Genomic DNA, 27,289 nt, shown 5'->3' with positions numbered 1-27,289 from the left:
TTTTTAGAGATTGCTGGCTAGAGCTATCAGGGACAGGAATTGAAGGATATTCTTAGAAGCGATGGTTTTTATCTCCTTAGGATACAGTATGTACTACCACATACTAAAAGAGATTTCGTTTATACCTACATGAGTGGGCTACAACCACATGTGAAGTATAGCGTTTCCTCTTCAACTTAGCAAAATCTGCAAATCTTTGTTAAGCGCAGTAGACAATCATTAATGAACATGACTTACCCATTACAATTAACGCATAATGCATGTATACGAGGTACCACCTTAGTCTTCGACCATCGGACAGGTAAAGCGGTGTTACATATCTTATAATGTTACGTTTAATTACCTAAACCTATGTATTATGCAAGATGGTAGTAGGAGTATCCAATTGAATATAAGACAATTACAAATATTTATGAACTTGTACGCTTTCAAATAATTCACTATTTAATACATTCATAATTTAAGTGCTGTACTCTTGAGTGGAGTTCATGCCATTTTCCATGATTTTCCATTAATCTCTATAGTTGTTAATGCGATACGACTCTTTTTCCTTGATCTAATAATATACTTAAAAAAAGATACCTTTATCTGTCGTACTAAAAGCATAACGAAATCAACCTCTATATGACCTTTACTGTTTTTCCTCCTATACCAGTACTCAATTCCATTGGGAATGTAGGTATAAAAGATTTAAATAAATTGAATAAAGTAAAAAAATCTTTACCTTGTCTATGAATCACTGATATATTCAATTCAAAGATGCAATATTTTGCTTCGATAACTTTTACTTTTACAAATAATAATTAAGAAAAATTATTAGAAGTATATATATATATATATATAAGAAAAACTAATAACATTGATTTCATTATAGCAAACATTCTACACCTACTCTAACTCACAAATATTCGAATACGGTTTACTAATAGCACAGATAATATAATATTAAATACTACTAGGAAGAATTAAAAAGTATAATGAATTACACATACACTGACTTTGTACCTAATCGCAACTGTATAACTGCTTAAACATACTGTAACCGCCATCCGCCATTTTCAGACAATCTCTTTCAAAATCCTGAGAATATAATCCTAAAACGAGGAAGTTGGTTTTAAACTGTTCTTAGTTGGTATAAAATTTTAATACTTAATAATATCCACAAACAGTTCAGCTCACGTTTACATTACAGAAAACATTCAACGGATAAAAAGTTTGAAACTTCACCTCTACATACGTAAATGTATAACGTAGCTTTGGCCTATTGTAGTCTCTAACAATATTTAGAGAGAACTCGACAACAACAGTTACATAACAGAAATGTCCGAAACTAAATCGAATACCAAGTATCAATTTTGTGGACAAAGTTCAAAATTTCCTGGCAATACAAATGAACTGCAATTATGTTCGTTATGTGCTATCATTTCCCGCGCTTGTAGTGTTATGTCAGTTTGATTACGCTGGTCGGGCCCACGAGTACAGAGCAGGTCATTGGGGGGTGGGGGGTATGTTCAGTCCGAGCAACAGGCGTCGGCTGATCAATGAACAGCCCCCGCGCACCGCGCCTCTCAGCCTGCGCCGCACTTGTTGCGCGCACGGCCCATATCAAAATACCCGCGATTTAACACAAAATGTATCCAACATTCCCAACCTTACCGCCAAAGTAATAAAGATCATAATAACAACAATAATTTACTAGTAAGTATAGGCTTTGCTCGCCAAGTGCGCTCTACTCGACTCGACGTGTATTACCTATCTAAGTCGAGGCTTTTACGCGGCTACGACATGAGTATTATCAGGATTCCATAAGCGTGCCGTCGATAAAGATACGCTGATGACCTTTTCAGGTACCCTTTTGATCGTTTCGATACGTGGTACATAACGATGGCTTCTTATACTGTATATAATACAAGTGTTTACATAGGAGGGTAGATAATGGAACGAGCTCCTATTACCTACTACGTTAATACTGACATTACTATACTTGAATAGGTGGTATGACACTGAGTGGATAGATGTTGCAGGCACCGTAACCGATCTATTATTCGTACTTTTTTTTTGTTTATCGTTTCGGTATTTACTTTATAATTAAACATCTACCTAAACCTGTACAAGTACCTAAATTTCGCGTCCGTTCATCTATGTACCTTCTGAAATCATTTACATTCTAGAAGTGTTTAATGAATGAGAGTTTTTTAAATTTTATCGCAATATATTATAGAATAATATTCTTATAGATCTCCACAGTACTGCACGGTTCCAATGTACAATCAAATATTCAGTACAATATAACAATAACACTACATACATTAGTTTTTGGGGGATCGTGCAGTTCTGAAACGAATTAAAAATACACTTAGTCATTGAATTGTAATAAATATGGGTAGGTAACGCTGATAAACTAAGAGACCGTCGTGGCATAGTGGTGTGCCAATTTATAGATCACAATAGCACAACTTTATTTCTGACTTTCTGGTGATAGAAACACCGATAACAATTAATGTACGAGGCGGCAGTATTTTCGCAACCTGTGACGTTTACATTCAAATATACCTGACCTACCTAAATGTGTGCACGCCACATGATTCACCACGGCTTCGAATCTAAAATTGGAGAAAGGGATTGTGAATAATGATTACTATTGACCCCACCCATTTCTAGTTATATATCATTAGGTCAATATCCACCCGTCGGGGGGACCCTCTGGATATCATCGTTGTTGATTCTCGGGGCTTGAATATGTAACGTAATTACAAGCATGTTGTTCCAAATATAAATAAATACTACAGTTTATGGCACATCATACAATTTTCATTTGTTTAAAATAAGAAACTATTTGATGATAATGATAATGATGCTCCATATAAATTCTCAACAATAGGCATGGAGGGATGAATATACGTAATATTTTCATTCCTCCAAGCCAGCTCTTTGTCAAACCTAGGAAGTCCCAGAACACAGTGCATCACACCTGTGCTAGGACGACAACTTGTCATAAAATTCTATACAAAGCATGAATTAGAAATCTTAGAATTAATAGTCCATCCAATCAATACAATGTTATGAGATGTGATCTTTATCTTGCAGGGAGATGATGATGGGTATATAATATTGCGTAATTGCTTTGTACTTCCTTAATTTTAAATGCAGATATTTTTTTAAATAAAAAATATATGTTAATAAGCTCCAGCGTGTGACCCGAGTAAGTAATCTCTATGCTTTTGCAAAAAAATTGGTAGGTAATTTGTTTTTGATTAGGTATGTTGCTTTTATTCCATTTTCCGAAAAGTATCTGAAAAATTTTAGCAAGATAACATTTGCGAATTTTAAGACTTGTTACATTTTCTATTACAATACTCCAAATGAGAAATTATTTAACTTCATAGATATTTATGCCGTTATACTATATTATATTAAAGTGTTATGCAATATTATGGTAATATACAATAATAAATTTAATATATTTTGACTATAATTTATTAATCGACAATATTACCTATCCAATATGTATGAGAAATATAATATTAAATAAGTAATGAGAAAAACTGTACTCGTTATAGTCTCTAACATCGTAATTACAGACACCATGTGGCTTAATGAAGTGATGATTCTATTATCTAAGTAACGATAGTAACAGATAAATATATTCTAGTGTTCTGATTGCCTACCCAAAACAAATATCTGAATACATACATGATCAGTATTCAGAAATTCAAAATGACCGCCATATATGTGGCACTGTTGGCCTGCTACGAACATAGGCAATACCACAGATAATCCAATTTATTTATAAAATTGAATATAGTCTGTGGTTCCAATCATATTAGAATTGTCGTGTCTCTAATACACGACTATTGGCCCAAAAGAAATATAGTACTGAATTGTAATTGGCTAAAAAGAACTCTAACTTTTTCTGACAATCTTCAATAAGCAATCTACTAATTGTTATTGGTCAGATATTGAAATATGTCATTTACTATGACTGGAACTTAAATACTAAATGGAAGTCAATTTGCTATTTTTGTATTTTGGCATTATCTTCTTGTAGTCTGACTTAAATGTTATTTAAATTAGTTTTGATTCTGCTGTTGTTATCTATAGCAAACAAAGGTTTGTGTTTTATAATAGAACTGTGCTGACCTTTTTATCACTGTTCGATCTTGAAATTTTACGTGTATGTGATTCTCGTGATCAACGGCATAAATATCATGAAAACTGTCGTGCAGCGCGGCTGGCGCAACGCCTCGTCGCTAATAGTGCTGAACAAGCGATACGGTGACTTGACACGAGCCCCTGTTAACTACGACATATTATTGCAGACTCGACCGAGCACGGGAGCTTTCCCCAACGGTGTGGTGTTCCCGGGCGGTGTGACCGAGCCTGCCGATGATAGCGAACAGTGGTTGAAACTATTCAAGTCATTTGGATATTCAGACGAAGATTTCGCGACTTTCTACAGCACAGGCACTCCAACTACTTTATTTCAACCCAATCCTATATTAAGGTAATTATCAATGTTTCTAGTTGTACATAAGAGCGATTTTACACAATTTTTGTTTATTCATATATGTTTACTTAAACATGTTTGATCACATTATCTGTATATCTATGTTTGTTTTGCTTCCTAAGACAACATTTCTTCATTGTGGTTTGTATATTTACCTCAGGCACATAGCATTGAGAATAACTGCAATCAGGGAGACCTTTGAAGAAGTTGGACTGTTGTTATGCAGCAGGGATTTTAAGAGTAACAGGAACAGCTTTTATGCTAGTGTATTGGATGTAGACACTAAATTTTGGCAGAAAGAGGTGAGTCTATTACTACAAATTTCATTTTTTGTACTATTTAAATGTAAATTCTCCTATTTATAACTATTGAATTTCAAGCAAAATCTCTTTTTATTTTTATTAAATTAAATTCTTTTTTTTTAAATCTATCAACTGGTCATATTTTTTTTTATGACTCATAATGGAATGGTGTTCCCACCGAAATGGAGTGTGACCTAAATGTTTATGCTGAGGAGGCCTCAGTGGAGGATGCTAAGATGAGAATGAAGTCAGGTCAGTTTGTCCATTCATGGTACATTCCTGATGAATATTATGATACATCAATATCATTCACCATGAATTTATCATGATGGTGTCCAGGGACCGTATGGAGGTCAACCCGATATGGTACATTGCTAGCAATAGGGTCAACAGTCCACATTACTAACAATCCCTTTACCCCAAAGGGTCATATTGTACTCACAAAATAATTAATAATCTTTCATCAATGATCAAATGATACAGATCTAATAATTTAAAACTACACTAATATTATAAAATCAAGTGTGCCTATGTGTTTAAATACATTTTAAAGTTATATTAAACTATTAACTTTAATATTCAAAGACTTTTTGATATACATTGTGCTATTTCTATTTCACTATAAAAGTGATTGTAATGAATTTTCATAGATAGTACATAATATGGACATAGGCAATCTTTTATCTATAAACCAACAGATGAAGTTATGGGTAATGCTAATAAAAATAAGAAATAAGTGTGACATAAGAAACAATTGAAATCTATTGGTATTAGAATGTAAGCCTCACATTCTAAATTACCAATTGATTTCAAGGATAGAGTAGCTATAATCCATATACACAATGATGTGGGTGATAGGTATTTAAATTACTAGACTATTGCACTTTGAAATATAGTAGTAAAATTAACTATAGATAGTTATGTTTTATGACTTATATTATTCTCAAGTCCAAAAATCTCACAGATTAGATTTCTTTTGTAGGAGAAAGTGCTAAAATGTCAATTGTTATATGCATATAAGGGCTAAGGTTGTGAAAATTTTCCAATATAGGCCAAGTGGATGATATATACAGTCATATTAATCCTCCCTCTATGCAAAATACACAGATATAGAGATATTTATGTATATTCACTGCTATGTTTCCTAGTTTAAAGTAGAGTGCTGTCCACATTATCAAGCTGTAAATGCATTTAGTAATGTGCCTGTAGATTGAAAGAATATTAGACGCGTTTCAGTATTCAAAAGTAAATTAATGTTATGGTTACTCGAACAAAAATTATTGTAGTTTAGACCTATATTTTTATGAATTTATATTTATATTTAAACACTATTGTATTATGAATAAATTACTTGATACGTCATTTATTCATAATACAATATTACAATAGTAATATCATATCCTACCCTTTAAATTGACACACAAACAAGCATATTTATTTTTATACTAGCTGTCCCGGCAAACATTGTTTTGCCTTAAAATAAAAAAAAAATTAGGGGTGGACTACCCCTAACATTTAGGGTGATGAAAAAGATGTTGGCCGATTCTCAGACCTACTCAATACGCTCACAAAATTTCATGAGAATCGGTCAAGCCGTTTCGGAGAAGTATGGGAATGAAAACTGTGACAGGAGAATTTTATATATAAGATAACAGAAATGGCAAAACAGCTATGGTATTCCTGTCAAAACATCTATGGTAATCGTAAGTCGCAAATGTTGTCTATGTATACATAAACCCTATGAACATGAAGTTGTCATGTGGCATAACATATGTGTTGCCACTCTAACGGAATAAGATTATTATGCTTGTGTATCCTGTGATTTTGCTCGTTATATCTACATTTCAAGTGAAACACAGCATATAAAGAAGCTCCCTAGTGGATGAAATAGATGAGACAGATGTATGGGCTAGCAGATAAATTTTTACAAAGTCTACCTTGATAAAATATGCCTCTATGACGCACTTTTCACTTATTTGAGATTAATAATCTTGTAGGGTGGCACCAATAAGCAAAGTAATATTTTTGATAAGTTTTCTTATTAAATGTTATGTAATTTTTGTAATTATTATACTAAACTAGCTGTTATCCATGATTCCATTCACATGGAATTAAATGTTTAAAATTAAATTAAAATACTAATTACTCCCTACAACATTACCTATATATGCAATTAAATGTTCCGTCATATCAGACCAGCCGTTTTATCGATTAGCAAGAACAAAAAGACAAAGACAATTTGTTTACAATTCATTTTTTTATACTGTATGCATTTAGTAAAAATCTGTTAATTTGAATTTACAAATAGACACTTCATTTTTATTTATTTGTATAGATTCACTGATGATGTTTAAAGGGTAAACAAATAGTTTAAAGAAAACTAAACAATTGTCTACTTTTGAACAGTTATATTTTTTATGCTTTTTATAGATAAGTAAAAATCCTGAGCAACTTCTGAATCTGTGCAAGGAGTACAATTGTTATCCTGACATTTGGTCTCTTTTCTACTGGAGCCAATGGATGACTCCATGCAATTTCCGTAGACGATTCGACACTGCATTCTTTGTTACAACATTACAACACAGGCCAGAAAAGCTCAAGTGTAGCTCAGAAGTTACAAAAGTCCAGGTATGTTAATTGACATGTTGTAATATATTGTTAAGAAATATTGTACTTAAATTCTTTTAGAATTTAAAAAGTGAACCTGAAGTATATACAATGTAGTAAAATAATGCAAGTTTTTATAATGGTAAATAAATAATATTGTTTTACAATATTATTTGTTTACCATTATAAAAACCCGCAAGCAAGAAGTACACTGAATTTTTTTATTTTACCAATATAAAAGCCCATACTAATAGGCTTTTATATTGGTAAAATAAAAAAAATTCAGTGTACTTCTTGCTTTTAATTTGGACAACATTAGACACAATGATGTTATATTGGATAAAAAATATTGTAGTTTTTATTAAAAAAAACAGCAAGTGAAAGATTTAACATTCTACTCACTTTGCTCCACGTATAAGCTTATGATTTTATCTCTGGATTTTCTGAAGGAAAACTTAGAGTTATCATGCCCATTGTACATTTTTTTTATACATCACATTTATGAATGTAATTTCTAATTAATTTTAGCTTGAACTGCAATTAAAAATAAACATGAAATTGACTTTAAGTTTAAATTATACTATTTGTAAAGTATATATATAAAGTAACATTAATAATTATTAACAAAACATTATTTTTCAGTGGGACAACCCTACAGACATCTTTAAAAAAAATATCCAATTGGAATTAGAGTTACATCCACCACAAGCCTATGAGATATTGCGACTTGCACATATACCAGATATTGATGATTTGACCAAATTTGGAGCAAAAAGAAATAAACACAACATTGATGTAATATATCCTATTGATATCATAGCAAAGGATGGCACAATACTTGTTTATCCAGGTAAAACATTTTTTTTGTTAATTGATGAGATCACTTTTATCTATTACTAGCCAAAATCGGTCCAGCCATTTATATGTATAGATAAACAAATTAAATAAAATTACTATGGAGTTAATTTATATGTGGTCAAAATGGGAATGAGAAGTATAGTAGTGATATCTCTATACAAGTTTCTAAAAGATCTTGGCCTGTCTGGAACTACAGTAAGGTGTATAACAATGTATATCTAAAGCTGCACTAGCAGGCTTCTACCAAATTTAGCTGGGCAGGGATAGAAACACGAGTGGTGAGGGTGAGTCAACATGCACCCTCACCACTCTTGTTTTTGTTTAAAGGGCGGTTTTCGGTTTAAGGGGCTTTTGCCAACATACATCAATATGTATGTTGGCAAAAGCCCCTTAAACCTACACACGGATCCTTCTCTTCGAATCCTTGGGAACCATTAGGTGAATCCATGGTATGCTTAGTTTGTCTCACTGCTACCAAGTGTAATACAAATAATAGCTTATTACTCATTATCCCATGCTAAAAAACAGGAGAATAGTGAGATTCATTTACTATTTTAATTTGCAAATGCAATATAGAGTATGTATATATCTCTAGTAGTAATACAGATAAATATATTTACCATTGTGTTTTCAGGAGATGACCTCTACCCATCAAGTTTAGATTATTATAACGACGCTATAAACTGTGAGGATAAGACAGTGTTACAACTAAGGGAGGAAACATCAGTAATCCATAGATTGGAAAAACTACATGCAGAAAAAAAATCCATGCTAATCTTTAAAAATTATAAACAAAATAACCATATAAATATGGGCGATAAACTTCTCGAATTTTATTATAATGAAACAAACAAAGTGTAACCGGTAGTTCCAATATATGCCTTACAGTTTGGCCTTATTAGAAGTACAAATAATACTCCTAGCTGATATATTAGTTCATCATATAGAAATCCATAGCTAAAGATAATATGGCAGGCTCGAGTCACTCGTGGCCTAATAGCCAGGACGATTATGAGCTGTTGGAAGTGATCGGTGTGGGCGCCACTGCTGTCGTCCATGCGGCCTATTGCGCACCGCGCGGCGAAAAGTGTGCCATCAAACGTATCAACTTGGAGAAGTGGAACACCTCCATGGATGAACTGCTCAAAGAAATACAGGCTATGTCCAGTTGCAATCACGAGAATGTCGTAACATATTACACGAGTTTCGTCGTAAAAGATGAGTTATGGCTTGTGCTTCGTCTCTTAGAGGGTGGTAGTTTATTAGATATAATTAAACACAAAATGAGAATTTCCAATTGTAAACATGGGGTGTTTGATGAAGCGACTATCGCAACTGTTCTTAAGGAAGTACTAAAAGGTCTCGAATACTTTCACCAGAATGGCCAGATACACAGAGATATCAAAGCCGGTAACATACTGCTTGGAGACGACGGAATTGTACAAATTGCGGATTTCGGCGTGTCGGCCTGGCTCGCTACCGGCAGGGATTTATCCAGGCAAAAGGTGAGACATACATTTGTCGGTACTCCCTGCTGGATGGCGCCAGAAGTCATGGAACAGAATCACGGATATGATTTTAAGGCAGACATCTGGTCATTTGGAATAACAGCTATTGAAATGGCTACTGGTACTGCTCCGTATCACAACTATCCACCAATGAAAGTGTTGATGCTTACACTGCAGAATGACCCCCCAACTTTGGACACTGGCGCTGACGAAAAGGATCAGTACAAAGCTTACGGTAAAACCTTCAGAAAAATGATTTCAGAATGTCTTCAAAAGGACCCCACCAAGAGGCCTTCTGCACCAGAATTACTGAAGCACTCATTCTTCAAAAAAGCGAAAGACCGTAAATATTTAGTGCAAACCCTAGTGACAATAGGACCAAGTATGGAAACCAGAGTGCATAAGGCGAGTAAACGACAACCTGGTACCTCTGGTCGCCTCCACCGCATGGAAACTGGAGAGTGGGTATGGGAGAGTGAAGAGGATGATGAAGAAGAGGACGGAGAGACGAGCCGCGACCGACCTATGAATCAGCTTTTGCGCGCGGACTCCTCCGAGAGCGAAAGCGAGGAAGGCGAACCCCGCGCAGGCTTCACCATAGGCTCTCTCGATGCAGAGGAAGCTCCACAGATCAATCTAGTGCTACGCATGAGGAACTCTCGGAAAGAATTGAATGACATTCGCTTTGAATTCGCTGCGGGCAAAGATTCTGCGGACGGAATCGCAACAGAACTGGTAGGCGCGGGATTGGTGGAGGCTCGGGACTCGGCTGCTATCGCGCAGCAGCTGCAACGGCTGGTAGACTTGCACTTGTTCCCGCCGCCAGACGCGCCCGCACCGCGCTCACTCACCTTCCAGTTGGAGTCGGCAGACCCTGCAGAGCCACTTGACGAAAAGGGTCTCGTGGGCTATGCGCAAATATCCATTGTGGACTGAATCGCGCTTGCACTCGCTTGCCTTCCCGGGCCCTCGCACGCCCTCGCCAACCCCGGCCCGCCCTCACCGACTCGACTTTACTCGGCCTGTCTATGCTGGTCCTCACCACTGTCGCAGACCTTCACTTCGCGTTTGATGGACAATAATATTTCTTAGAGATAGCCGCGTCGTATACGCCGCCACTTTAGTACGTAGTGAATATCTATTTTAAGCTCTATATTCTGTTATATGCTTAGATACCTATATATATTATGGGTGGATATGGATTTTAGTTATATAGTTTTTAGCTCAAGAGGATGTATAATTTTACATGACGATAGGCTGAATCTGAATTTGTAATTATTTTTCCTGATTTTATATTAATATTGTGTTTAAGCATCTGCTTCATTGTATTGGAAACACTGTAATTTTATTATAAATTTGAATATACTATTTTGTGTCAAATTATCCACTTTATGAATGCCTCGCGTACATCTGTTCTTAATTATTTAAAGCATAAGTCAATATACAAATTTCAACCCAATCTGTCTTTAGAAAAAATAACTTTCATTCCGTAAATATTAAATCTAAATTTGAATTATCACCATAACCTTTTCACGCGGAAGCTCGGCGTAGGCGACATTCTTGAGTTTCATACACAATGCTGCGTATAATTAATCAGCCATATCTGTACCTCGCAATAACACAGCGGTGTCGTGTGAATGAACTCGCCTTTTTTAAAGTATATATCGTATACGATTGTAGAATGTTTATTATTTACTATGTAATCAACTGCGTGCCATAATAAAATGTCCTATAAAAGTACTCGCATGATGGAGCATATCTCGTAAATTTATTACAGTGTTGAATTTAAACAAGCAGATGTATGGAGCACTATACTTTTTATGTTGTTAATTGTTTGTTGCTTATTTTGGAAGGATTTTTTAAAACAATAAATAATAATGTAAAAATTATTCCGGCAGGATGTTTTATTAAAATCACTATGAATTTACTGTTACTTAAATCTACAAATGCAATTACTGATTGGTTTCAATTTTCAATGAGGTGGTTTTGGTAGTCGACAAGATTAATATGTAACAAGTTAAAAAAATAAGTACTTAGTAGGAAGAATATTATAAATTTCAAATTCTTAATCTCTTCCTTTATCTACCTTACTCGACTACAAAGGATTAAGAATATAAAACCCATTTCGTATCCACGACGACAAATAATCATTCAAGCAACTTTAAACCACAAAATAAGTCATTTGTGGTCGAAAATTATTCATTTTGTATTGGTTGATTTTGTCGCCCAAGACACGGTCTTACGCTAGAAACATTTGAAACATTATTGACAAAAAAATCATACAATTTATAACAATCAAACCAAACACTTATTCTTATAATTTGTATCAGGTACCTACCTGTACATAGCGCATATCCATAGCGATAAAATCTAACGATTGACTATGCTCCCATAGTCCAAAATGTTTCAATATCTATACTATTAGCTACTTGGTTTTGTTAGATTCTCTTGCTGTGAACACGCCAACAAGCTTATTCGCAAAATATATATATTTCTGTCTTAAGAAGTGTGGGTGCGCTATTTTAAAGCTTATTATCTGAGAAGTAAAATTACATTAGTAAATCTGTGTGTACGTCTACATCATATGTGTCTAGAACTTTAATGAGGTGCACCACGCATTCGAATAAAAAATCTTACGCTTAACTTACTAGACATTCTGTGAACAGATCAGGGGTAAACATACTTTCATAGCTACTTTTCACAAATAATAGTCGCTGGTTTACCCCCAATTGATATTAAAATCAATAAGAGCTGAAAATCTAAGTTGTTACGCTTACATAAACAAAGTTATATTTGAATACACATGACAAATTAATAGTGTATGTTAGTCATAATAGGCCATCAAGCTATAGTATTCATCAAACTGTACAAGTTTTCCCCAGATATATAGTGTCAATTTTATAAATTTACACTATATCATCACACAATCGGGTATTCTTTTAATACGAAGTTTTTTGCGTTTTAAATTCGTTTATAGTTATTAATATTGTTAAAGGGCTCTTAGCACGAATTTTTATGGTATAAGAGTCTAGAGCAGTGTTTCCCAACGCGGGCCCCACGCCCCACAGGGGGACAATTTGATTGTTAAGGGGGAAGTTACATAGAAAGATTGGGAAACACTGGTCTGGAGGTTCCGACTAAGTTGCCCTAGCTATGGTCAAGAGCTAGTTGGAATAGCGATGTCAATCCAATCCGATTATACTTCTTAAAGAAACATATTCCGCTTTATGAATACTATTACTGGACTTACACACCTACTATCTGTCACGACTATGAATGATTCGAGTAACGTAATTTGTATACTGGTATATATTTCAAAACCGTAAATAAAAAAATCAACACGAAACTGAATTTAACAATGCGTTCATACATATCAACAATAAATAATTAAATTATATATTTTTCGCACTGAGAAATTTCACTGCGCAGTTTTTATGGACATCGTATATATAATATACATATATATGCACTGCGTATAAAAACCAAAGTTTCCTATAAAATTCGCAGTGCAGATAAAGTTGGTCCTCCAATACAAAATGCTTAAGGCCTTTTCATTAGTTTCGGCAACACAAAATATCTTCAAAACAAATATTGAGAAACTACATACAGCATAACAAATATTTACTTCATATGTGTATATAAATTACGAATATTACTCATTGTAAGTCCGAACTGACGGTAGTTTTGACATATCATAAGAGTCTGTAATAGACCTTCATAAATAAAAAAATATGATACTTTGCAAAGTGCTAATACTTGTTTCAATTTATTTAAAATTAATGTTACTGTTTAGTTCGACGTTTCATTATAAGATTTAAGTATTTAAACTTGACTCTTAGCACTTTTGAGTGTAAAATTTTTAATGTGACTCTAACTTTTGTTACACATTGACATTTGTCTTATAATAAATATAATATAGTATATACTTATATTATTTGAATGTACAACATTGTTTACAAAGAACTATATCGTATGCTCAATAAACTGCATTGACTGCAAAATTACATATTTCGGATAACCACTTATATAGAAATTAATTTAAATTCGATTGTCCATAGTTCGTTATTTATGAATTAATGCAGTTTTGTATTGAGCCTGCAATATTTTCCAACATTCTGTTTAAGGATTTTAATAAAATACCCATAACTACATATCAATCTATGTACTTTCTTAGTATAATAATATTTTGCTAGCATAAGTATAAAATTATAACAAATCATATCATAAATAATATCTAAAATAAAACAACATTTTATAAAATATTTAAATGTGTTAGAATGTTTTGAACTCTCAGTAATATAATAATATCATGTTAACAATAAAATAATAATGTATTTAAATGTAAATGCATCTGAAGAATCGCTTATACAGTGACTAGGCATAAATAAACAAAGCGTTTTATTACTTACTCTATTTCACTCTCTCATTCTAATAAGGCCATCCACTCATTGCTTAAACATGCATAAAATAAACTATACGATTTTCAATGTAAACAAAAATGTTAAAGCGATAACACAATTTAACCTCTCTCTTGATAACAAAGAAAACATCTTATCTTACATACCAATTCCTTGCATAGGAAATAATTAATTATCTAAACATAAGATAACCCTTTGAACTAAAACTATGTAAAAATATATTCTATATTAAGTAACAGTTATATAAGTTAGTGAAGTTACAAGGTCAGTTCTAGCGCAGTTAATATAACTCTTGGACATTTTATATAAAATTATTTTTATATTATATAAAGCTTAATAAGATACCAAGAATGTATAATTTGAGTTAAACAATAAATAAAATGTAAATATTATGCTTGGCATTATTAATCACGGATTGCAAGCATATATGTATTTGAAAATGTATGTTTTAAAACAACTGGTTGGATGTAAAATAAAAATAACATATAATAAAAAAAGTTCCGATTTCCATTTTCAAATATAAATATAGTCTATTAAAAAATAAACTTAGTACAAAATAAACAACCATCACAATTCTTTATACTAACATTAAAGTGACTAGTTTTACCGAAATTCATATATGGCACATAATAATTGATTTAGTGCATTATTCGCCTTTATTAAAGTTGAATATAGATTAGCAAAAAAATTGTGCGTAAATAAAGCTTAAATTCTAAACATCTAGTTAACGTTTTGACGAGATTACAAGAAAAAAAATGCGTTAAATGTATATGGAAGACTAAAGCGTAATGTGGAATGTAAAAATAATAAAATAATCTAAATTTAAAGTAACAGATACATTTGTTAGTTATGAGATTACGATCATCACAGTGGTACCTAATTTTGTATTTGTGCATATATTATGCGTATTTAAACTATATATAGAAATTGGCCTCTGCTATAAAATATTCATTGTGCCTAGTTTGCATCAATAAATATTGTACGTATTGTCTATACTTATTAACATGCACGGGTGACATTTGTTATTCTGACAATTTCGACTTAATTTCCGAGTAGAAATAAAGTAAGGTGTGTGCACATGAATATCAGAAGAGATTTTTCATCGCAAAAAAATGTACTTCTTTTACAATGATTCTAAAAACACAGTAGTCGTTAACAAACACAAGAATCTTTAAAAAATGGAGGAATACTATGATCGCAATACAAAATAGCGGCCTATCGGTTTATCACACCGCCTTATTTCCGGTGGTCGCGGGTAGGATTCCTCCCTCGCATGATACAACCATTTGTATTTCTTAGTATGATTATTAGTCTGGGTGTTTTCTATGTATTGTTATCAAAAATGTAACTGTCTATTGGCTGTTCAATACCTATTGTACAAGCACTGTCTAGTTTGGCACTAGATGGCTTTATGTGAATCATCCGTGCATGCCTTTATAATTTACTTATAGTTGTGAAAATACTATTAAAACGTTGACCACAACTTATTGTGCAAGCAATGCATACAAGCTTAGAAATAAATTGTACTTTATGTTTATTAAAAATTGTAGAAGCGTATTTATGTTAGTGATTTGAACTAGTGCGTATCAATCTTTATGTTACAAAGAAGTCGCCGGCCAGAATAATAGAACGCCACGGTACGAAAATAAAGAGAATTTGTTTTATAATTAAGAACTTACTAGCTAGACAGTGGCGCTATTACGCTAGCCTCCGTCTCGTCGATCATATTACAATTCTCTATACTATAACACTAACGTATCTATCAAAAAAGTGCCCGAAAATTTGACACTTCGGAGTCGCAAAGGATATCCTCCTTATCTCGGCACATATCATTTTGAATAATTAAAAAATCACGTATTTTATCATTTTTGTTGCTTTTATAAAATTAAGTTCCTCTAAAATCAGGCGACAAGCTCGCAACCAGGCGAACGCCGCGGGCGGCATAGTATCGCGTCGAATCGATCGCTTTCGCGATTTCGCGGCATCTTCGAGGTGCCAATAGGTAGTACTCGACGGGCACCTGCGACGATCGGAATCAAAACAGCTCGACGACCTTCCGCCGGAGGTAGTCCTTGAGGGGCGCGTAGTAGTGGCGGCGCAGGGCGACCAGCTCGGGCTTGTGCTTGAGGGCGCGGAGGGGCGGCCAGTCCGTCTCGAACACCAGCACCGCCAGCAGCGCCAGCGACAGCCACACCAACACGAACGACGGCACGAATGCACGCACCAGGCTGAAAGGCCGCGGCGGCGGCTGCAGGGCCGGTGGCGCCCACTCCTCGGGGACTCCTCCAACTGCTCCCGCTACTCCTCCTCCGCCGCCGCTCGCGAGCGTGGCGCCCGACTCCGAGGACGAGTGCTCGAACGAATCCCGCAGACTGTACTCCCCCGCTGCAAATATATGTATATTTGCAGCGCTACATTAGTTTTCTAGTAAAGACTAACTGTGCTCGCGGTTTCACTCGCGTGAAATTGTTAGCCTATGCGTTATTCTGCTGTATGAGCTATATTATTACTGTAAAGTTTCATTAATATCTTTTCGGTAAGTTTTGCGTCAAGGATGGATAGATAACTAACTAGATGGTTAGTAATAACTAACTAAAAATAGTATCTATCCATCAATAGATATATCTACAAACCTGCACATTTATAATATTAGTAAGATTACTGCTTTTGCAAGGATAATATATGTATATCGTTGTGTAGTATCTCTAATATATAAAATTGTCTAGTCGCGGTGTTTGTTCGAGTCTCCTCTAAAACATTTGTAATGCTTGTTATGAAATGTCGTTACCTGGCGGCTTGGTCTCCTCCGCGACGGGCCGCAGGTGGTCGCAGCAGGCGAGCGCGATGTCGACGGCGGGCCCGGACAGCAGACAGCCGCCGTTGCAGTCGCCCGCGCTCTCCTCCAGCGGCGCGCTGTGCGTGGACCGCGGCAAGCTACTGTACCCTGAAAAGTACCACCACCATCACACGTTCGATTTAATACAATAACATATCGATTATTGAGCACAGATAAACAAAGAACGATAAGTACGCTACGAGAAAAATGTTGCTTCTGGGTCATCCGCAGGCTTTTAAGGGCCGGTGTGCATACTGGTGCGGTGAACCACGTCATTCTATAAAATGTTTTAGAAAGGTAGCCTTATCGCTATTACCAATGTGTTACAGACATCAGTACAGTCGGGTATTGAGTATTTATATAAAGAGAGAAGGTAGGAGGTGGTCATTGGACAATATATTTATTATACACTTACAGATAAACATACATTTTATAAGCATAAATAAATAATTTTATTAATATTTCCGAACAATTCATACAGGGCCAACTAGACCTAAGGTAAACAGAGCTTGTGTACTAGTACAAGTATTGATACAAACAGAAATACATTTCTTTTGTAAATACATACATAATATACATAGAAAACACTCAGATCGATACAAGGAATCATACTCATGAATAAAAGTAACATTTGTAACGTGCGAGAAATGCAACCCGCGACCATCGAACTTTATTATGTACGACATTTTAAATTATTTCTTTTAACTTACCGAAATCACTCGTCATAGGTGTTGAAGGTGTAGCCGGTACGCTCGATGCTTTTCTTTTGCCACCTGTACTCGAACCCTCTTCCTACCAACAAAATAGACTAATTAATTAAGAGATGAAAATTATTATTAATATAAGGACGGTAACTAAAAAGAAATATTTATTATAAAGTTGTTTATAATACATATGACTAAGATATGTTCTTCATTATTATAAAACCAAATTAGTTCCTCTCAAATCGACCTGCTTTACTAGTATAGTATTGGATTGGAAATTAAACACTGAGCCTACGCTCGAACTTGCGTGCCAGCAGACAAAAATCAATCTATCTGGCAAGAGTGAGTATTCAGCTGCTCCAATAAGTGTTTCTGCGGTCTATGAAGTGTTTCCGCGGACTATTAAGGGGGTCTTCCTATGTGATGGGTTGAAAAAATCGATTTTTTTTTTTTCATAAATTGCTCCCTTAACATGTCTAGAATACGGTAGTAAAGCGATTTTAGAAAATTCGAAGTCGTTTTAAAGATACAGCAGGTAAAAGAAAGAGCGGTTCGGAGCGGTGAGTTGGCAGTTAGAGACCGGGCCTATTGTGTACCGACGGCTTTATACCTGGCCTCCCTTTTATTAATATATTTGTTTATACAAGTTTAGACACGTTTCTACAGACTTAAACAGAAAAGGAGCAGGTAAACTTACTGATAAAGTTATCCAAGAAATTACAAAATTCTACGGATTAGCAATTCGACGCCATCCAGATTCGCTTGAAGATATGAGAAAGGAAGTTTGGGCAACGTACTATCACAAATGTTCTTTTGATGAAAACCCTCAGCATCAATTTTGTCCAGAAGGCGAAGACAGTTGGTGTAAATGGCGTAAGGCTGAAGCTAATAATGAACTGGACCAATTTCATCACGATAAACCACCTCTAATTCCGCAAGTCCAAGAAGCTATCAAACCGGTTTTCGAAGATTTATCGAAAGACGAATTATTAATTCGTTGTTTAGGAGCAGAGACACAAAACAATAACGAATCTTTGAATTCTTTGATTTGGACTTTCGCTCATAAACATCTTCATTCTGGTCCCAAAGTTGTTGAAATTGCTAGCTACTTAGCAGTTATTATCTTTAATGAAGGTTTTCAAGGTATTTTAAAAGTTATGTCGATTATGGGATGCCCTGTTGGTCGTGAAGCCCAAGCGTATGTTGAGAAACGGGATGAAAAGCGAATCTTACGCTCTGAGCGGCGCGTAAGTGATGTCGTTAAACAAGCCAGGATTGACTCAAGAGCTGAACAATCTGCTTTAAAAGCGTTTCACGAGGAAGAGGAAGGAATACTCTATGGACCAGGCATCGCCGATTGAGAGTAAGTTGATATTTTAATAGTTTTTAACGGACTTGAAACTTTAAACGCGTTTTTCTCAAAACTGTGTTTTTCAAACTTTCCTCCATTGTATCTCAGAAACGGCTGGACCGAATTACTTGAAATTTACAGGGCACACTCAATATATGTAAACGCATGGAATGAACTATTATCAATCGAAAATTTTCAAAACTTCGATTTTTTTATAGCAAAAAAAAAACGCCTAATTTGCAACTTTTATTTCAAATGTCTATCAAAAATCCAATTTTTTTTATATTCATTTGATTATAGGTCATTCCGTGCTTTTAAGCCTACAAATTAAAACGCCGTTTTTTTTTTTTTCAGATAAGCCGATCAGCCGGAATCGTGGAGGAAGTGGGAGCTCTTTTTTTCGAGGCGGGGGTGTTCAGAGCGCTGTAACTCTAGTTTGACTGAATATTTTTAGCTGAAATTTTATATTTATACTGTCCAAATATGTGTTAATAAATGATAAAAAACTTGAAGCTCTAAATATTTACTGGTCGTAGAAAAAAAATCCTAAAATATCCCTAAAAAACAGGCCGTCACATAGGAAGACCCCCTTAAGTGTCTTCTCGCCCCTATTTTTATATTTTCAACAGAAGCTGTAGACCGGCAGCGATTAATTTATTCTATTAAATTTATTCTAATAGACATTGTACATAGAACCTATTTATATATAGACCAGTTAATTCTATAAGATATTGTAGAAATCATACATACATGCGCGTCTCTGGGTGCGAGTAGTCCGTCCCGCTCCAGTATCTCCCGCTCGGTTCGACCCACATACTTGAATTTGGTGCCCCATGAGAATAGCCCCCCACTGGAATACACGGACGCCTCCGACGACGATGGCAGCCTGTGTATACGTCATCACTTTTAAACTTAGTTATTTAAGCTTAATAGACCAATTAATTATTATACATTTGCCAATCCATTTGTATAAAATAATATATATTGTGTTATAGCTAATACTCACGTGAAAAACAACATCTGCTCAATAGCACAACACCAGACATGCCGGCAGGACGCTCCACTCGGACATTTGAACCCCACTGTATGCTTTTTCTGCAATCACATACAGTCAACCCTCCTATAACGCGGTACTCTCAGAACGCGGTTTCCATATAACGCGGAGCTAAAATTGCGACAGCCCTCCTATAACGCGGTACTCTTACAGCGCGGTTTCCGTTCAACAACGTCCCATCAGTTCTTTCCGTGCACCCAATGAATGGTTTTAACTGGATATGTTTATATCAGCGTGGTTCACGGGTGGGGCTCCTCATGCGCTATCTTCCACTTCTATTAACTAAATAGTTTCGCATCGACAGCGTGTCTAACGAAACTGTAACATGCAAGTTATATATGTGATCTTTTGACTACATTGTCGCGTGAACTATAGAAAAACTACGTTCTGCTTATGTCTTAGCCGCTTAAAACCAATGTGAAGATCAACCAAGTGAGGAAGACATTTTGCCCATTAAAAGAAGGCGAGTTAGGCGACTCATATCTGACAGTGAGGATGAGTGTTGAAAGATTACATCATTTTACAAAAGTCTTTCTTTTGTTTTTGTTGGAAAACAGTTTTTAGTTTAGTTTTTGTTTCATTTTTTTCATCATTTCCTTATTTTTATTGAATTGAAGAGTTCATACTCTTCAATTTAATAAAAATAATTTATAATTTATCTTGTCTTTTGTATTTATTGGTCTCCATATAACGCGATACGAATGATGTGATTTGTACTTATTCTGAGTCTCTTATAGCGCGGTTTCCATACAACGCGGTACGCACTCACCGCGTTATAGGAGGGTTGACTGTATTCTATTTTTCCTCAATGTGTCACTAGTTTTCATATACAGAATGTCGTAAGAGACAACAATGAGAATAAAGAACATAACGCCTAGAAAAAGAAAACTCAAAATTAAACCCTATCTCAAGCCACAAACGGCTAGCAAGCATAGACTTGAGCCCAGCAATGGGATCGTAATAAGTTGTAATGATAATTATGATATCTTTTCAAAACAGTTTCACACTGATATTCAGGCTGTAGTTATAGATTTTATGAATGAGGGGATTTTTTAAATAATGAAAAAGTTCTATAGTATTATTACCTACAATATAGCGTACTCAATATGCAAAGGTACACCCAAAATGTCAATAGATTTTAATTCTACAGTTATATATGCCTGCATACACTACATATGTTTAAATGAAATATTGTACATAAAATATTGCAAACAATCATTAACTAAAAAGTAAATAAACCCTTCATAATCATTACCAAGACTTACACAAAATAAAAAATTAAATATTACTCACTTCTGGATAATTAAGGTGTACAATGAACATTCGCCCTTCGAAATTGATTTTGTGCACTTCAGACCATTTGAAATGATGCGTTTTTCTACTGCCCTGGAAGGTCAGGATGCCGCTATGATTGATACCCAGGTACAATTGATTCCCTCTGTGGTCCTGCAACAGTTTTTCATTTTTTAGCTGACTACAGCGAAGCAGAAAGCAGGAATAAATTCAAAAACTGAAGCACTACTATAAAATAAGTAACAAGAAATATTATCTTCTGAATTTTTTTTTATTCTGTATTTTTATGCAGATCGTTCATAAAGAGAAATATACATTTTCTTACTCAAGTAGCTATTATATTTACTTATGTCCATTTTGCTATTTGGAACTATGCATACACACAAAATTTTAAATACATACACACAATACATATGTAATGCTAAACGACATTTATTGAAAAGAGATTTATGCAAGTTTTGTGCTCATTCTTCTTATAATGAATCTGCTTTCTGAATGAGCTGTACAATCACCAAAATATTATATAACTATTCAAAAGTGTTTACATTAAGTTTGTTTGAACAAAGATTATTTCATAGTAAAGGTATATTCACCTTCACAGGATGCGGATCCACTCCATAGGTATCCAATTGACAGGCAATTTTCAGAAACGACCGCTCAGCTTCTTGTGTGGACATGCCCTTGACGCCACCAGTGCCACCTGGTGTACCTTCAACTGGCTCTCTGTGCAGCTCCTGTATATAGAAAATATATGTAACACATAATACATCAACACAAATACAGATTACAGTATTTGGTATGCCATAAAATAATAAATAACCCTGGACAATTAACACAGTACCATCTAGTCCCACGGTAAGCAGAGCTTGTGTTATGGGACTTATAGGTACTAGACAACTTATTACAATACTAGCTATCCATCCCATCTCTGCAGGGATGCATTTTTTTTTTCATTTCACATTTTTTCTATATTATAATAATATCTCAGAACAACTTACACACTGCCAACTAGTCACAAGGTAAGCAGAGCTAGGGTTATAAGTACTAGATAACTGATACAAATACATTTTTTTATTATAAATACATACATAATATACATAGAAAACACCCAGACCGATAAAAATATTACAAACTATCATACTCATGAATACCGTGCGAGGAACCGAACCCGCGACCTTCTCAAGTAAATCGGTGTGGTAAACCACCCACTGAGGCCATCATTTTGTTTCATTATTTCAGTTAAGTGTATTCTATCCAAACCTTAAAAGCCTATAGCAAAAACCAGAACCAATGACATTATTTACAATTTACCTATCTAAATTAATAAATACCTGTATTCTAGCTTCTATGACATCAGTTTGTCTTAGTAACAGTCTCATTTCTGTGACGTAATTACCAACGTGAATACTAGGGTCGTAATCTCCCAACTCAACTGAAAATAAGTTTGATATATCTTATTAATATTATAAAAGTGAAAGTTTGTGACTATGGATGTTACTATTTCACGCAAAAACTACTGAACGGATTTGATGAAACTTTAGAGTAATATAGATTATACATCAGAATAACATAGGTTATAAAATAATACATATTTGCCTTCACGACATTTTTTTTTATGGATAATGGAATGCTACATCCTCTCCTAAATGGTATACGCTAGACTTGTGCACGCAACTTCATCCGCGTAACTGACGAAATAAAATGTAGTCCATTTTTTTTATACTAATGTAGTAATTCATAATAGTCTATACTCTATACCAAGTTTTACGGAAGTGAAACACTTTGGTGCTTATAAAATTAAATACTTGGCTATTAGGTACATAGGAACCATACAGATAATACTAAAAATGGAGATAATATGATAGACTTATTAATATACATACTCTGTATAGTGAGAGCTCCCAACATGGCCGCCTCATTGGCCGTGCAGTACAGCCTGCCATGTAGCAGGTCTCTTTTTAATTGTAGATATATTTGAAACCTAGTCACATCCTCCTTTAGCAGCAGCGGATTTGGTGGATAGAATTTCACACGGAAACTGAATAGTATTGGTGACGCATCTGTAATAAATGAAATATGTATATACAGTCAAGAATAGATAGTAGAAAAGAAAAGGTATATGTAATATATGTCTGAGAAACTTGTAATGTAGTGAAGAATCTGTGAAACTTGCATTCATATTATGACAATAAATGAATATTGATTGTAATATGGCTATTAACCTATAGCTTGATATTGTCAAAACCTGATTCACCCATAGGCAGAGTAGGCAACTGTCTAAGGCCCTTGTGAAAATTGTGCATTCATTTCGAGATTCAACTACAATTAGTATTGAATTATTGTTTTTTTTTCAACTGAGGCTGTCAGTTGATGAAATACTTGATACTTAATAATATGGATGGACTTTATTCACATCCCCTTCAATTTGACAAAAGCTGATAAATATTTTATACTCTTTTTCAATACATTCTTTAAAAAGGAACACATAAATTGCTATTTCTAAGGACTTAAACATGGTAAATCCAGCCCTGGATACACCCATCATCTATCTGTTATTTAATTTATTATTTGAATGTGATCATAGTCAGGAGCAAATTCTTCTAATATACACAGAGACAATACTGTGTTATTAAAGATCTCATTAGTTATTTAATTGTCTTAACATTTTAAGATTATATTGAATTTATTCAATCATAATCATATCAGTCACTAACATTTCTCTAACTGCAAATTGTCCCTCAGCAAAAGGCAATACAGTGACTTTTACAAGTTCTTCCAAAGTGATTAATAATGTACTTGTACATGATACATACCTTTTACTTGTTTAAGTATCAACTTTGCCATATGCAGCCAGTGCTGAAAATAAAATGTATGAACATCAATCAATATAATATTATCTAGACATTTGATGGGTGATAAAAGGATTTAACATATATATGTTGTCTGTGATTAAGTATTTGTACTATAGTTGATGTAAATGCTTTACAATAGCTTTAATATATGCACAAATAACATTACTAATGTAATAAATTTGTTTAACAATTTGTTTGCATAAGTAGTATCGAAGGAAACTTTTATTGACTAAAATAAAGATGTTTCAACACTATCATACAATACCAGCTATTAATAGGTGATTGTGATGTATAAACTGTTATAATAATATTATTTTATTTACCATTAAAAGGAAATTGATGTAATGAATGGTATATTTTATTATTAATCACAACACTCTCGACCATGCATACACTTTTGTCACTATATTTGTAAAGTGTGGTAAATTTAATTTCAAAATAATAGTTTTAATATGACAGTCTGGTTTAGCACTTTTTTACAAAGGTTCAATTCCTCACATTTATAGAATATTTATATTTTTATATTATTACTACCAGCTGTACCAGTGACTTTGTCTATGTGGTGTTTTTGTTTTTCTAAAATAAAAGTAGCCTCAGTTACTCCTTATTATATCAGCTATCTGCCAAAGAAAAAGACCCATCAAAATCGGTCTAGCTATTTCAGAGATAAGCTGGAACAAACACCGGACAGACAAAAATTGTAAAAAATAATATTTTGGTGTATTTACCATATTTATATTCATAGGCATGGAGTAAATAATCAGTTATTTCAATGTTACAAACAGACACTCCAATTTTATTTATCTGTATAGATGTAGAGCTAAACAAATTAATAATAATAATAATATCATATATTCTGATAATTGGAACAGCCAACTTAGGTAATAATAAAATATATTTGAAAAATTCAAAATAACAGCTTCTTTATCTTTATAAGCAAAGATATAAAAGAAATATCACTCACCCTCTGACCCCCAGCATCCACATACCGCAAACCAAAATAATCTGTCTCAGTGAGGTTGAGTTGCTGACATACATATTCCAGGAGATATTTGCCTTTATAACTGGGCTGAAAAATAAATAATTCAATATAAAATATATATCCATAATCTATGACATGAAAAATATAATGTGAATAGTAATTATTTAAATAGGTATCTTTATTTCTACTTAGATTGGACTGTGAAACAATGTGGTATATAATATATATGTAAAGTAAATATAAATAATTATTATTTTATTGGACCTGTTGATTTATACTTAGAACTCTGGCACTCTTTGGAATAGTATTACTTGTATAAAATCCTTGTACAGCTGCCCAAATGAGAGGCTAGATGCACAAACAAAGCCGAACATACAATTGTATAGAATCTGTTGCTTCCAAAGGTCAGTTAATCAAAATGAGTAATTCTACAAAGTATTTTTTTACAGTATAAATATTATACCTATATTCATTATTTATATTTACATACTGAACATTTGTATCCATGTAGATGTTTACATATTTATGAAAAAATGTATATTTAAGAATTTATATCAGTTGTCTAGTACCCCACAATACAAGCTCTGCTTAGCATGGGACTAGTACTGCTGTGTGAATTGTCCAAGGATATTATTATTATTACATAAATTCTTCATTTATATAAAAGTTTTAAAGTAGATTTTTGTAATGTTGAAGAGATTATTAAATAATCTTATGAAATCAACAATTCTTAAAAACATGATGCGTTGATAAGAATCAAAGGTTTCATCTACACATGATTATTCACTCCAGGTGGTTTATGTAACAAGGACAGTCAAAACAAACATAATTTAAAAAGAAAAAGTTAATTACACAAGTCACTGAAATATGTACGAATTACTTGACATTTAACTCACATGTGAAATGTGAATGTGAAGAATCTGTAAGCTCTATTTTTAACTGATGATAACTACTATAAACAAATTAAACATTACTTATTTAAACAATAACTACTAAGCGGCGGAATTTAAATTAAAGTCTACGGGTACCAAACTTAAAATCTGACTGGTTGAGTGTTTCCAATTGACTATATTAATCATCGTGTCATACTAGAGAAAACAATAAAATATTACGGTGCATAATGTAATATATACCCGAAATATTAGGAATAAATTTTGACGTATAATTAAATCGGAGAGATACAAGAACTATAATGTAACAAATAACCATAATATCGTGTATACAAATTGTCAAATATTTTATTGAATGATAAAAAACATCAAAATTTGTTTATTTTAACTGTAAACTGCAGTACTCACATGGAACTCGCATTCTAATATCTCCGTATCTTCTAAAAGTCGCACTGTGCATTTATAAACAATATCGCCTCGGCTTTTAAACATCATTAAAATTTTGTTATTAATTCTCTAAACGAAAATAATAATTTACCTACTATTTAGTCATTTCTCTTAATAACCCTATAGAATACTATTTATTTTATGTATAAATAAATAAATAATTTAATTATTTGTGATATCATTTGTTTCGGATTTCGATTTCGAAAATGGAATTTGGGTGGGGTGGTGCGGTACGGGGGGAAGTTTTGACATTTTCCCTTCGTTCAAAAATATGTAGTAATTAAATTAAATTACTCGTTCATTATCGAAAACGGATTTATATAAAACAATTCATAGACTTATTTAATTCAATTAATTATAATAATTACAATTGAAGTGTAATAGGATATAAATGAATTGATAGCCATATGGAATCTTTTTATTATATGTAATGATTTATACAACAGAAATGTTCACGATAAAACGAATTCAACAATAAAATTTAATAACAATTTCATGACTATTATTACAATCTTTACTTTAAAACTTTTATGCAAATAATAGGATTAATAAATTATATACCTATGACAAAACTTGTGTAATAATGCGTCATCACTTCCGATTTGATACATCATCAACGACTTCATGCATTAAGTCCAATATTCACAGTGAATACATAAACATTCCGAGGAGGAACAGAA

The 27,289-nt window shown here is 33.7% G+C and overlaps 3 protein-coding genes across 3 annotated transcripts; 2 read left to right on the top strand and 1 right to left on the bottom strand.

Annotated features, from left to right (window-relative positions):
- Positions 1–4,137: 4,137 nt before the first annotated feature.
- Positions 4,138–9,231, top strand: LOC131845964 (acyl-coenzyme A diphosphatase NUDT19-like). The gene is made up of 5 exons (XM_059195135.1): positions 4,138–4,504; positions 4,668–4,809; positions 7,240–7,437; positions 8,059–8,266; positions 8,909–9,231. The coding sequence occupies exons 1-5, from the start codon at positions 4,209–4,211 to the stop codon at positions 9,133–9,135; spliced, it is 1,071 nt and encodes a 356-aa protein (XP_059051118.1). The 5' UTR covers positions 4,138–4,208; the 3' UTR covers positions 9,136–9,231.
- LOC131845963 (STE20/SPS1-related proline-alanine-rich protein kinase) lies at positions 9,144–11,908 on the top strand. Its single transcript, XM_059195134.1, has one exon. It carries the CDS (start codon positions 9,243–9,245, stop codon positions 10,716–10,718), a length of 1,476 nt encoding a protein of 491 aa, XP_059051117.1. The 5' UTR covers positions 9,144–9,242; the 3' UTR covers positions 10,719–11,908.
- A 4,284-nt stretch (positions 11,909–16,192) lies between these two features.
- On the bottom strand, positions 16,193–26,661 carry LOC131845810 (FERM domain-containing protein 5). The gene is made up of 12 exons (XM_059194934.1): positions 26,571–26,661; positions 25,255–25,359; positions 24,252–24,294; positions 23,322–23,498; positions 22,770–22,870; positions 22,032–22,172; positions 21,439–21,591; positions 20,098–20,186; positions 19,842–19,977; positions 17,747–17,828; positions 16,989–17,144; positions 16,193–16,585 (listed from the first exon to the last, which is right to left on the bottom strand). Exons 1-12 carry the CDS (start codon positions 26,655–26,657, stop codon positions 16,236–16,238), a joined length of 1,620 nt encoding a protein of 539 aa, XP_059050917.1. The 5' UTR covers positions 26,658–26,661; the 3' UTR covers positions 16,193–16,235.
- Between the last annotated feature and the right edge of the window lie 628 nt (positions 26,662–27,289).

This window comes from Achroia grisella, unplaced genomic scaffold (genome assembly GCF_030625045.1).
Source record: "Achroia grisella isolate CSIRO2021 unplaced genomic scaffold, CSIRO_AGI_Agris_v1 utg487, whole genome shotgun sequence".
NCBI classification, from domain to species: Eukaryota; Metazoa; Arthropoda; class Insecta; order Lepidoptera; family Pyralidae; genus Achroia; species Achroia grisella.
The sequence above is the reverse complement of the archived record's forward strand: the minus strand, read 5'-3'. Positions and strand labels throughout refer to the sequence as shown.